General features: G+C 35.9%; 4 protein-coding genes across 5 annotated transcripts; 2 read left to right on the top strand and 2 right to left on the bottom strand.

Moving 5' to 3' along the window:
- Positions 1-3,077: 3,077 nt before the first annotated feature.
- On the top strand, positions 3,078-5,254 carry LOC9327856 (nuclear transcription factor Y subunit A-5). The gene is made up of 5 exons (XM_002894434.2): positions 3,078-3,313; positions 3,779-4,072; positions 4,162-4,346; positions 4,430-4,603; positions 4,734-5,254. Exons 2-5 carry the CDS (start codon positions 3,805-3,807, stop codon positions 5,025-5,027), a joined length of 921 nt encoding a protein of 306 aa, XP_002894480.1. The 5' UTR covers positions 3,078-3,313; positions 3,779-3,804; the 3' UTR covers positions 5,028-5,254.
- On the bottom strand, positions 5,208-7,178 carry LOC9330541 (E3 ubiquitin-protein ligase SPL2). The gene is made up of 6 exons (XM_002891747.2): positions 6,745-7,178; positions 6,443-6,541; positions 6,195-6,356; positions 5,967-6,088; positions 5,666-5,785; positions 5,208-5,581 (listed from the first exon to the last, which is right to left on the bottom strand). The coding sequence occupies exons 1-6, from the start codon at positions 7,099-7,101 to the stop codon at positions 5,305-5,307; spliced, it is 1,137 nt and encodes a 378-aa protein (XP_002891793.1). The 5' UTR covers positions 7,102-7,178; the 3' UTR covers positions 5,208-5,304.
- LOC9327855 (transcription initiation factor TFIID subunit 9) lies at positions 7,142-8,548 on the top strand. Of its 2 annotated transcripts, none has more exons than XM_021014324.1 (3): positions 7,142-7,443; positions 7,683-7,951; positions 8,164-8,548. In XM_021014324.1, the coding sequence occupies exons 2-3, from the start codon at positions 7,691-7,693 to the stop codon at positions 8,449-8,451; spliced, it is 549 nt and encodes a 182-aa protein (XP_020869983.1). In that variant the 5' UTR covers positions 7,142-7,443; positions 7,683-7,690; the 3' UTR covers positions 8,452-8,548. The 2 variants fall into 2 exon arrangements, with proteins under 2 accessions (XP_020869983.1, XP_020869984.1); XM_021014325.1 differs by having other exon boundaries at positions 7,658-7,951.
- Positions 8,549-8,574: 26 nt separating this feature from the next.
- Positions 8,575-11,629, bottom strand: LOC9327854 (probable GTP diphosphokinase RSH3, chloroplastic). Its single transcript, XM_002891746.2, has 7 exons — positions 11,482-11,629; positions 10,661-11,373; positions 10,393-10,578; positions 9,835-10,295; positions 9,575-9,733; positions 9,143-9,485; positions 8,575-9,056 (listed from the first exon to the last, which is right to left on the bottom strand). The coding sequence occupies exons 2-7, from the start codon at positions 11,345-11,347 to the stop codon at positions 8,745-8,747; spliced, it is 2,148 nt and encodes a 715-aa protein (XP_002891792.1). The 5' UTR covers positions 11,348-11,373; positions 11,482-11,629; the 3' UTR covers positions 8,575-8,744.
- Positions 11,630-12,322: the final 693 nt, after the last annotated feature.

Below are 12,322 nucleotides of genomic sequence, written 5' to 3'. Positions count from 1 at the left end.
ACGTGATACTTAAAGGAACAAATCGATTATTGTCGTCGGCCGTGAGTTTGATGACCATCGTAAACCCTTAATCACTTTTAGATCTAAGAAATCCATAACTAGATCTTCAATTTACTAGTTCCGATTTTATTCCCATGGATCTAAGAAATTAAAAATTCTCAGATTAACTTTGGTGGGAAAGTGAAGATTAATCGGACAGAATTTGACGAAAGGATTTCACCTGAGTTTGCTAGCATTCTCCCGAAGACGGAGGATAAAAGAAGTCGGAGTTAGGGACGAAGGTTGTTGCGTTGATGGTTGGGTTTGTGGCTAATGGTTTTGTACTTTTGTTATATAATAGAGTGAGTCAGGTCTCGGTGATCCAATCCATAGTTTGATAGTTTTGATTTTTGTTATATAATAGAGTGAGTCAGATTTCGCAGGAAATGAGAGATGAAAGGAGCACAGTTCACAAAAGGGGAGAAGATGAACAAGAGCGTGCACTTAACACAGAGGGTAAACAAGTCTTTATTACATAAAATATAGAGAATATCTCCTCTCTTTTTTTGGAGTGCTAGTTTCTTAATTAATAAATTTTTTTTGGTTAGAGCATATGCAAGGGGAAACACTTGGTGTGTTCTTAAGGGTTTTAAAATAATAAAAATGTTGAATAGTGGATACAACTGTTCTTAAAATTATAAAAACTGTTCTTCAGGAAGAACAGTTTGCAGGATAAGTTAGAACTGTTCTACCACTGTTCACCTTATTTCCTATTTTTAAATCCTAAGAACACATTCAAAAGTTCCCCCTTGCATATGGTCTTATAGAGTCAAATTTTCCTTTCTTTTAAGTTAAATACTCACTCCGTTTCATAATATAAGTCGTTTTAGCTTTAAACACGCAGATTAAGAAGATCTACTTTTAAAAAGTTCAGCCAATCATAAAAGAGACTGCATAATATAAATAATTATAAAGTATTAAAGTAATATATAAAGTGCATAAAAACTTGAAAACGACTTATATTATGAAACAAAATTTTTTCTTCAAAACGACTTATATTATGAAACGGAGGAAGTATAACTAAAAGAAAAATTAACGACTGTAGTTAAATCTTACATACACGTGTTAAGACATGGTAGGGAAAAAGTAGATTGTCTATGATTGGATTTGAAAGCGTGCTGTTTAAAATGGATTTATTAGACTAATAATGGGTTTAGTCTTGTTTTGTCTTATTATGCGTATTAAAAAAAAAAAGTCATTTACTTAATCTTATTGCGGTGAGTTAAGGATCGAGGTTAGGGGAGATTCGAAATATTAATTAGTAAGTCTATAAACGTAGGAAATCAAAATAATTGATTTCTAAGAACTTCTAGATTCTGTTGATGATATAATAATAATATTTGAAGTAACACCTGTAACCTCCCTCTTTCGAAGCATGATAGTTACGCATTTCTTTTCTCTAAAGCAAATAAGTGTACGTAGCAAACAAAATTATATCTTCCCCACAATACAAAGTCTCATTTTACTTCAATATAGTAAAAAAGAGTCGTTTTATTGAACTAACAAAAGTTATCCAACAAATAGAAATGTTGCTATATTAATTTAATTCTTTCTTTTCTACTATATTTTGAGTGTTTTTTTGTCTTCCTTATAATTACTATTCAGAGTTGTGGATTAAATGCAGAGAGATACTGCAGAAATTACGATTCATTGCTTTGTGTTGGGGATGCTGCATCAAGAAATGTGAAAAAGGGCGATTACCAAAAAAAAAGAAATGTGAAAAAGGGCTCTTTCGCTTTGCTTGACTTGCAATAAATATCAATTACCCCAACTACAAACAAATATTTAGTTTATTCGCTTAAATGCAAATATTGATTGCGCTATAAAGAGATGTTGACAACCTTCCACTTCAACTTTTGCTTTTAAAAAAAAAAAAACAGATGTTCTTAAACAAAACAAACAAAATAAAAGACAGAAAAGAAAAAGTACGTTTAGATAATACCTAAAATGTTTAAGAATTCTGCACATTTTTTTTATAAAACAATGTTGGAATAGGATACTTAAAACACCCTCTATATTTTATTTTAAAACTTTGAACCTTGTAATATATATACTGAAAAGAATCGCATATGAATTGATAAACTCTCTCTCTGTTTTATTTTATAAGTATGTTTGTTGCTTAAGATTTCTGCATAGACATTAAGAAATTATTGAATTTTCTGTTTTTCTATTTTAAACTATATTTATTTATCTATTTAAAAACAATCTACCAATGAAAAAACAAACTACAGAATTTTAAGAGTCAAAAACAATAAAATAATAATAAACTTTACATTAAAATTTGAAAACAACAAAGAAAATGAAATTTTGTTTGTTTGTTTTAACAACACTTATTATTATTAAGAAACAGAGGAAATATATGAAACAAAAATAAAGGTGTTTAAACATCTTTGAAATAGATGAAAATTCTCTATACAAACTACACAACAAATATGGAGTAGAGTAGTAGCTGCTATGTGATGGATGAAATATTTAAGATATAATGTATTTTTATATTGGATATCACAGTTTTAAATCTTCAAATATAGTTTTACTGGCATTATCAGAAGTATGACATTTTGTTTTCAAAAAGACCACAAAATATTTTAAAAGATCGACTTTATTTATATACTTCAAAAATATTAACTATTTATTTGGTATTTCCTTTTCTTCAATTTTTTCTTCCTAATATTTTAATATTATTTATATATTTAGATATATTTTTAGCCTTGTCTAAAAATTATACACGCATCACATTTCAATTCATATCTATCTTTATTATATTATTTTTTCAATTGTTGCCTACATATTTCTATATAATATTTTTTAATAAAACTAAACATGCGTCACGATTTGACAATTATATGACACTATGTGACACGATTTGATTCGATATATTTAATTTTGAAACATAAACAATATAATTAAGATAAGAAAAATACCACAAATAGAAATGTCAAAATCTGCAAAAAAAATTTAGAAATGGAAACAACAACTATATTAAAAGGAACTACTAAGTACTAACTAAATAATTGGTGTGTGAATAAATATGCATTTGTTGAGAGAAGAAAAAACATAATAAAGGAAAAAAAAAAGTGAAAAGGAGTCAAGATTAGTCTTTTAAGCCATAGCCAATACCCAATTTGCAGAGACAGAGGAAGAGAGAGGAACGAAAGAAACAACCATGTTCTGAGGAAGGAGACATGCATCATCATCATCATCATCATCAAGCATCATAATCTTATTACTTAACTTCTCTTTCTCTCCATCTTTTACCAAATCCAAAACACCAAAGGTCTCTCTCTCTTCTTGCTCGCTTAATTTATTTGGTAGTGTGTTATGATTTGGTTGCTCAGTTTTTACTTCTGATGATGTAATGAAATAGTTCAATTTTTTGAGTTATGAGAATTTTTTTTTTTTTTTTTTGCTTTCTCTGTTTGCTTGGATCAGTAAGTTCAAAGAGATTTGATGAGCTATTTTTTCTGGTAAAACCCAGAAATGTAATCTTATGCAAAAGCTTTTGTGTTTGCATGTTGTGTAAGTTATAGCCATGTTCAAAGTTTGAATCTTTAGAACGCTTTAGATCATTTGACCAATCTTACTGTGTAATTGAAATTGGAATCTGTGTTTTAGGATGGTTTTTATAATCCTTTTTGGTATCATTTCTCTCTTGGATTTGTTGATTTTGTGGATCATGAACAAAATGTTGATGTAATGTTAATATTGATTCATGATTGGACTTGTTGGTTTGGACATTTAGTTTATTGAAGTAAAGATTTGAAGACAATGCAAGTGTTTCAAAGGAAAGAATCATCTTGGGGAAACTCAATAATACCAACAAATTCAAATATTCAAGGATCTGAATCTTTTAGCTTGACAAAGGATATGATGATGTCTACAACACAATTCCCCGGGACGAAACATTCGGGTTTGCAGCTGCAAGATCAAGATTCAACCTCATCACAATCTACTGAAGAATCAGGCGGCGGGGAAGTTGCAAGCTTTGAAGAACATAACCGTTATGGATGCAGCATTGTTAATACCAATCTCTCAGGTTAAACGAATAAACTGATTTGAACATTAGTCGAATTACCGAAAACCTTCTTAATTTTGTGCGTTTCTTCTTGTCTTTGGTTGATGCAGGTTACATCGAAAACCCGGGAAAGCCTATTGAAAATTATACTAAGTCAACTACTACCTCGTCGATGGTGTCTCAAGATTCTGTGTTTCCTGCTCCTACTTCTGGTCAAATATCTTGGTCTCTTCAATGTGCTGAAACATCACATTTCAATGGTTTCTTGGCTCCTGAATATGCATCAGCACCAACGGTAATATACTGTGAAGCCTTGTGCTTTCACAATTCTGAATCGATGTGGCGCATTGATTGGTTGATTTGGAAATCATTTTGCAGGTGCTGCCACATTTAGAGATGATGGGTTTGGTTTCTTCAAGAGTGCCATTGCCTCATAACATTCAAGAGAATGAACCAATATTTGTCAATGCAAAACAGTATCATGCGATTCTCCGTCGCAGGAAGCACCGTGCTAAACTCGAAGCTCAGAACAAACTCATCAAATGCCGTAAAGTATGAATCTTTTCACTTTCCCATTTTGCCTAAAACACCAAAGAGAGAGGGAACAATAACTCAGAAGACCTTGATGATTTGATGCAATTCAGGACTGAGTAACAAAGTTTTTTTTTTTTTTTTTCTATAGCCGTACCTTCATGAGTCTCGCCATCTTCATGCTTTAAAGAGAGCTAGAGGCTCCGGTGGACGTTTCCTCAATACAAAGAAGCTTCAAGAATCAGCAAACTCACTGTGTTCTTCTCAAATGGCAAATGGACAGAATTTCTCTATGAGCTCTCGCGGTGGTGGAAGCGGACTCGGGTCTAGTTCGATCACACCGAGCTCCAATTCGAACCGTATCAACATGTTCCAAAACCCGCAGTTCAGATTCTCAGGTTATCCGTCAACACACCATGCGTCAGCTCTCATGTCAGGGACTTGAGGCACCTGAGAAGGATCTTGCTCTGGGAGAACTGCGGCGACTGGTGATGATATATGACGGAAAGTCATCCTTGGCTACTTTTGGTTATCGGTTATTTACAAAATTTCTTCCTTTAAAACTTTGCTTTCATATCCTCTGCAATCTCTCACTCTATATAGAGTGGCTTGAAGAACTTTCAAATCATTGTCAAACTATTTTGTTAATTAAAACTTTCCGATTCTCTGAGAGTACAAATTGCATTACCCTATTACATACAATGAGAGAAGATTCAGAGTCATTAAGAGTAATATACACGCATAGATCCCCTAATACTCTGGAGACAAACTGGACACTTAGGGTTTAACTCTCGTTCTACGGTTGAAGCACATACCCTGCAACATACTACATGTCCACAGGGAATAAACGCAGGTACTCTCCTTCTTGTCACGCAGATCACACACAATTCTCCATCTGGGATTTCATCTGCATCTTCGGGTTCATCATCGACCACAGGTTCGTTTGGTCTCTGTGGCAGGTCTCTCTGATGGTTCCATTGTTTCCATTTATTCCAGGTCCTGAAGATACGAAAGTTAAACAGATTTCAAATCAAAACGTTGCCCAAATCTAAAATTAAATCTGATATCTCACAACTCCAGTACCTGACAGCAGCATAGCTAAGGATGCCAACAGACACAATGCCCAAGATAACACTGCCAAAGAATATAAAGCTGGTCTGATCCATGAGTTCCTCAATCATTTTGTCCTTGGTCATCTCTGATCTGCAAAGATTAGTCAAAAATATTTACATATGAACAGCAATAAAGCCTTTTTGCAACAATGGACTAAGTATTGTCAAATGATCAACATATTGAGAAAACAAAAAGAAGAAGATGAAGTAGTAATTTGAGCTAGAATGCAGGCAGATATATAAGTTCGAAAACTATTCAGATAAAATCTCACAAGAAATAAGGAAGATCTTGGCACGATTTGATTTCAGGAACTCCATTATTAAAACTGCAGATGCCAACAGCTGTTATATCTTTCCCAGGAGGTAAAATCTTCTCTATATCAAGCAGACCGACCTTGGAAGAGAAAGTATTACAAAAATTAGTATGGAAATGGCCAAGAAAAAGTAACCATCAGTAGTCCTCAAAAACAGAAATTTCTTTGAATACACATAATACTCACAGGATAATCAGGGAACAAAAAGGCTTGAAGAAACGAAGAATTAATAGGCTGCAAGCGATTATACACAGTGGTAAGCGGAAGAGGTTGCCTTGAACCATCCATGTTAACATCGAGAAAAGTAGACTGCGATTGTTGATCCTTTCCAACAATGACAAATGGGACCTGCACAAAGCCAAGTTTGATCATGGATAGAGAGCCAAAGTTGATTCCTCTGAAGCTGATAAAGCGCAAAGGGAGGCAGAGTTTACCGTTCTCATAAAATCAGCTCCGTGTTTGCGCATTGATCTCTCCAACATAAACCGGTGACCAGTTGACTGGAACAATCTCTTCCATCCACTATACACATACTGTGAACAACAAAAATGATGACATTAGATACATACATTTCCCTTCTGAGATCACAGCAGCACCAAATATTACATAATGCTAACTTAATCAATCACAACGAAAACCTAACCATGAAGAAATCATTCAACATAAATCAAAATTAGGTCAATGTCAATTGCAATTTGAGAGAAACTTAAACACTTAAGTGTTTAGGCCAACGTACAGTTTGCGTTCTCTGGATGATAAGAGCTTTATCTCCAGTCTCCGGAGAGATTAACACGTTGTTGTTCTTGTGACTCTCATCTCCGGAATATTTTGGTTTCACGACTCCGCGAACCACAACGATTTTCCCATGATCGTTAGTCTCAGATTTGTCTTCAGAAACTGGAAGCAGTGATCGGAGGTCGGCAACGGAGACTTCGGGTGCTTCTTTGATCTTGTTCAACGCCGCGTTGGTAGAGGCATACTTGAGAGCAGAACCGACGGCGCTAATAGCTAGGGTCAGTCCGAGGATTGCGCCGTCGAAGGAGAGAGCGATGTCCGTCAATAGATTCAAGAGAGCACGCTCCGGCGAGGACATAGTGGTAATTTCCAATTTCAACGTTGTAGACACGGACAAGCGAAGAGAAGAGAGACGAGGCTATTATCGGTATTAAAAAATATACATTCGACCGTCGTTCTAATTTGGGTCTTTAATGGGCCTATGCACGAGTGAAATACTAAACGCAATAAATAAATACTAGCATTTACATAATTTCTAGTTTTACCCTCAATGTTATAGCAGATTTACAAACAAAACCATGAATATCAGATCTAGAGTGAGAGAGAGAGATTAGTTTTTCCGATTCCTCGCCGCCGTTCATCAATCTCTCCGTCGTGTTTCTGCCATCACCTCTCCACCAAAATTTCTCTCTCGCGTTAGGTATTTATCGCCTCTTTATGGCTTGTAATCTTGTGTTTTGGAACTTGTTGATAATTCTAGGTTAGAATCTCCTTTGTCTTTCTTATCTCTGATTCGTGAAGCTCTAATTCTTATTTATTCGATTTATGTTAATTTGTTACTGTTGCAAGTTCTTATGACTTGTGTATTTTGGAACATCAAATCTGTGTTAAGAAAGGTTCTTATGACTCTGTAGCTTTACTTTTTTTGAGTTTGTTTAGGGATAAAAATGGCTGGAGAAGGTGAAGAAGATGTACCTAGAGATGCTAAGACTGTGAAATCTTTGCTTAAGTCGATGGGTGTAGAAGACTACGAGCCTCGTGTGATACACCAGTTTCTGGAGTTATGGTACCGGTATGTGGTCGAAGTCTTGACAGATGCTCAGGTTTACTCAGAGCATGCTAGCAAATCCAACATTGACTGCGATGATGTCAAGCTCGCTATTCAATCCAAAGTTAATTTCAGCTTCTCACAGCCACCTCCAAGAGAGGTATGCATTGTTGACGATTCCTTGTTTCACGATATGATTTGGTAGTTGCTATGTGAATCATTAGGGATTTATCACTCTTAGTTATGACTTGTGAACTGTGACCCTCTCGCCACATAAGTTGCATTGCTGAGAACTTTAAATGTTTTCATTTTTCAAATTCATGCCGTTTGGTTCCTGAATCTTGAAGTTTATGTTTTTGATGTTTGGTTTAGGTTCTATTAGAGCTTGCTGCAAGCAGGAACAAGATCCCTCTGCCAAAATCGATAGCAGGACCTGGTGTTCCACTCCCACCTGAACAGGACACATTGCTGAGCCCAAATTACCAGCTCGTGATACCGAAGAAGTCAGTTTCCACAGAACCTGAAGAAACCGAGGACGATGAAGAAATGACAGATCCTGGGCAGTCCTCTCAAGAACAACAGCAGCAACAACAAGCATCAGACCTTCCAAGCCAAACTCCTCAAAGGGTCTCTTTTCCACTCTCTAGACGACCCAAATAAGTAGATAGGCAAAAAGAAAAACTATTAATGTTATGTATCAACAAGTAGAATGTAACAGAATCAAATATCAATGACCAAAGTCAGTTATTATGGACCATATGTTGTGTCAAGAAGCAAGTAGAATGTAAGAGAATCAAATATTATTGACCAGAGTCAGTTTTTGTGGAACATATGAGCATGCATATATATATACACCGTTGTGTGGGAATCAACAATACCAAAGGTACAACAAATCTTCTGAAGCATTACTATATATGCAACTATAATATATATACATGAACAAAGAGAATCTGTTAGCTTCCCCAGCCAACCATGGTACCCGCAGCTGCACTGTGAGAGCGTGAAAACGCAAGCCCTCGATCATACATTCGTTGAATCTCTTCTCTGTATTCAGTCAGAGACTTGTCAGGTATAGCTGGAGTCAGCTCCACCACATCTCCCATCTTAAGCTTGCATTTCAGATCATTTACAGGTGTCTGGTTTAGTCTTGGCCTTAGCTCTTCCTTTGCCGGGATGCTGTACATTGACCATCTCGAGCTCCCTGGTCCTGCTCTGCTTAACAGGTCCAAGACTGTGGAATTCGCGGGAAACTCTTGCACAGTCATCTGCATTTTCAGGTTTATCAATTATAACTCCAAGCAAAGAAACATCCTCAATGGGAAGAATTTGAAGGAGATTTATAATAACTAACCTTCTCATTTTCGATTACAATGACATAGACTGGTCCTTCTTGGTTACCATTAGGCTTATATGAAAACGGACAGTCTTCAGCGTGAGACGGGAAACTGCATAAAGGCTCGGAAGAGCAGATTGAGGATCTATCTTTGCTCATGGTTTCGAAATGCCAGGTCACGACCCATCTTGCCCATTCAACCATCTGAAGCACAAATGATGAATGCTTGCAGTCACCTTCCTTGTATCTCCAGTGAGCTGCAAACCCAAATTCAGCTTGCAAATGCATCTCCTTTGTTCGTATTTGTACTTCAAGCGGAATAGTTCCATCACCCATTACTACAGTATGTAAAGATTGGTACCTAAAATTCCAAAAGCCCAAAGTTAGATAATAATTATAGAAAGAAGAAGCATGCATCATCTTAAGCTACAACAGGTTTGCAGAACCCACCCGTTGAACTTGGGATGAGAAATGTAATCTTTCAGCTTTCCAGGAACTTCAGACCATAGCTTGTGAACTACTCCTAAGGCCTTGTAACAATCTTTCTCATTGTCAACAATCAAACGTAAGCCATGAATATCATGGATTTCATCCATGGTTAGCTTTTTCCTGACATAAAATGAAGTGTCAGTATTCCGGTTCTCTCCACTATTTTAGTGAAACCGATAAACCGATAAGCACTTTCGAATAAAGAGGAAGCGAGAACTTACTTCAACATCTTGCAGTAGATACTATACAAGCTCTTGTGTCGTCCAGATAGAACATGGTAAGAAATGCCTTCTTTCTTAAGCGCTTGCTCCAATTTCCCAATCGCGGAAGTAATCATAGCTTCATTGAATGAATCCTCAAGCATATCAGACATCTCATGGTGCTGATCAGGATAGAGATGCTTGAAACACATATTTTCAAGCTCAACTTTCCAGCTAGAGATTCCCAAACGATTAGCCAAAGGCGCAAATATCTCGAGAGTCTCTTTAGCAAACCTTTGCTGCTTCACTGGTGGCAAAGCATAGAGAGTCATCATGTTGTGTAACCGATCAGCTAACTTTATAAGAACAGCTCTCGCATCTGCCATTGCAAGAAACATAGTGTGCAAACGATCTGCTTCAACGGTTTTACAAGCCGTATTGTTTTCCCGAGCAAGTTTACTTAATTGGCTAAGCTTAGACACCTAATGCAATAAGAAGACAGAACTCAATCAAATCCTCAAGTCTCAACCATTAAACATGCTTTAGCTCAAACACAATCATTGATGTTTCTTTACTTACCCCTTCCACAAGATCAGCAACTCCTGATCCAAAAGTTCTGAGAATATAATCATAGCTCATAAACGAATCGTCTAAAGTATCATGTAAAATTCCAGCTACAACAACAGTCGAATTAGCTCCAATGTCAGCTAACAACATCGCAGTCTCAACACAATGTTGCAGGTAAGGATCACCATTTGCTCTCATCTGATACAAATACATCAATTAGTAAATCAAAACCAAAATTATCGATTATTTTTTGAGATATAGTTCTTCTTGTTTCACACACCTGTCCTCTATGAGCTTTCTCAGCTTCGTAAAATGCTTTGATCACAGATTCATCTTCGAAGATTTTATGTTTCAATTGAGCACGCCTAAGCAAATCCCTAGCATATGGTTGTTTTCTTTCTCCTTCGAAACCATCGTCCATGGTAAACGGCAGCTGCTCATCGACAAGAACAGAGTCTGTATCGTAATCAACACATGAACCTATCGCTTTCCTGACGAAACCATTGAACAATCTGCTAGATCCTACACGAAGAGAAGATCCACCATCGAAGTTCCGATCGCGTGAAATCCTCATCGGAGGACTGTTACCAGATGAAATTGGACCGTGAAGCACCGAGACAGGGCTTTGGTGATCTCGTTTAAGGTATGAAGAACCGATGAATTTGCTCGGAGAATAACAAAAGGAGCCGCTTAAAGTTCGATCCTCGCTTCGATCATGGCGTATTGAAGCTAATTCCTCTCCTACCGTTGGATGCGATGAGGAAGAAGACGACGATGATTTGACGGATGCGCCGGAGAAAAGCAAAGAGAGACCTCCGATAGTCGGAGAATTCGTCGAAGAAGACGCCGATGAAGTTCTAGAGTTCAGATCGAGATCACAAGAGACATGAGCGTTGATCTGGTGAGCTGTGGAACATACAGTGCTCGCTGGACTCGCGTAAAGCGCTATGGTCGTTGCTACCACCATTGAAACTCAAATCAAAATGAAACCTTAAAGAATTTTCTGATTTTTGAAATTCTGGAATTGAATCCAAAGCTTCGTCAATTTTTCAGAGAAACAACGAATTTTCCTTAGAAAAAACAAACAGATCTATGAACGAATCGATCTCTAAGTATATATACAATTTCTAACACGAAATTGAAAGGGGAAAATCTAAATAAATCACAGAAAACGAATAGATTGTGAGAGAGAAATTGAAATTTTTCTTCTTCTTCTTCTTCTACTTTAGAAATAAATCGGAAGAAACTAGAAAGACACCAATCTATCCTTGGTGGTGGTGTTCTTATTCGCCCGTTAAATCCAGCAATCGAGGCGAAACTGAGCAACGCAAATTACGTAATTACCCTTTTTGTTTAACCAGAGGTTACTACTGACTTAACTAAAATGACGATTATTTTGTTATTAATGTCGTTATCCATTTGTGATTATGAAACTATAAATAACTATTTTTTGGTTCGTTGTTAGAATCACACTAATCTAATTTTTCGAATTTAAAATTTGATTACAGTTTTTGCGCGAGTTAACTTCGTGTGATTATTCTCTCGAAATATTTTTAATTGCGCATTTTTCAAAAATAATATCTACTTCCTCTGTTCCTAGATATTTGATATTCTAGAGTTTTAGTTTGTTTCCCAAAGTTTGATTTTTAGGTTTTTGTTTTATTTTTTATTGATTAAAATTAATATATCGTAAATTTAAAACGTAATGATTAACTGTTTTCTTATACTATTGGTTCAAAGTTATTAAAAAATATTTAGTATAAAAAAATAATTGACAAATAATTAAACAATGATTGCTTTTTAATATATGTGAAAATTCCATAATCTTTTAGGAAAGAAGGAGTACAATATATTTGGAAAAATCAGCAAATGGTCGGAAGTGGGATCCACCGTATGATTCTAATGTTTTTTGTCTGGTTAGGATTTTTTTGATTCAATGAAT

This window comes from Arabidopsis lyrata (assembly GCF_000004255.2).
Source record: "Arabidopsis lyrata subsp. lyrata unplaced genomic scaffold ARALYscaffold_1, whole genome shotgun sequence".
NCBI classification, from domain to species: Eukaryota; Viridiplantae; Streptophyta; class Magnoliopsida; order Brassicales; family Brassicaceae; genus Arabidopsis; species Arabidopsis lyrata.
This window is presented reverse-complemented; position numbering and strand designations above follow the sequence as displayed.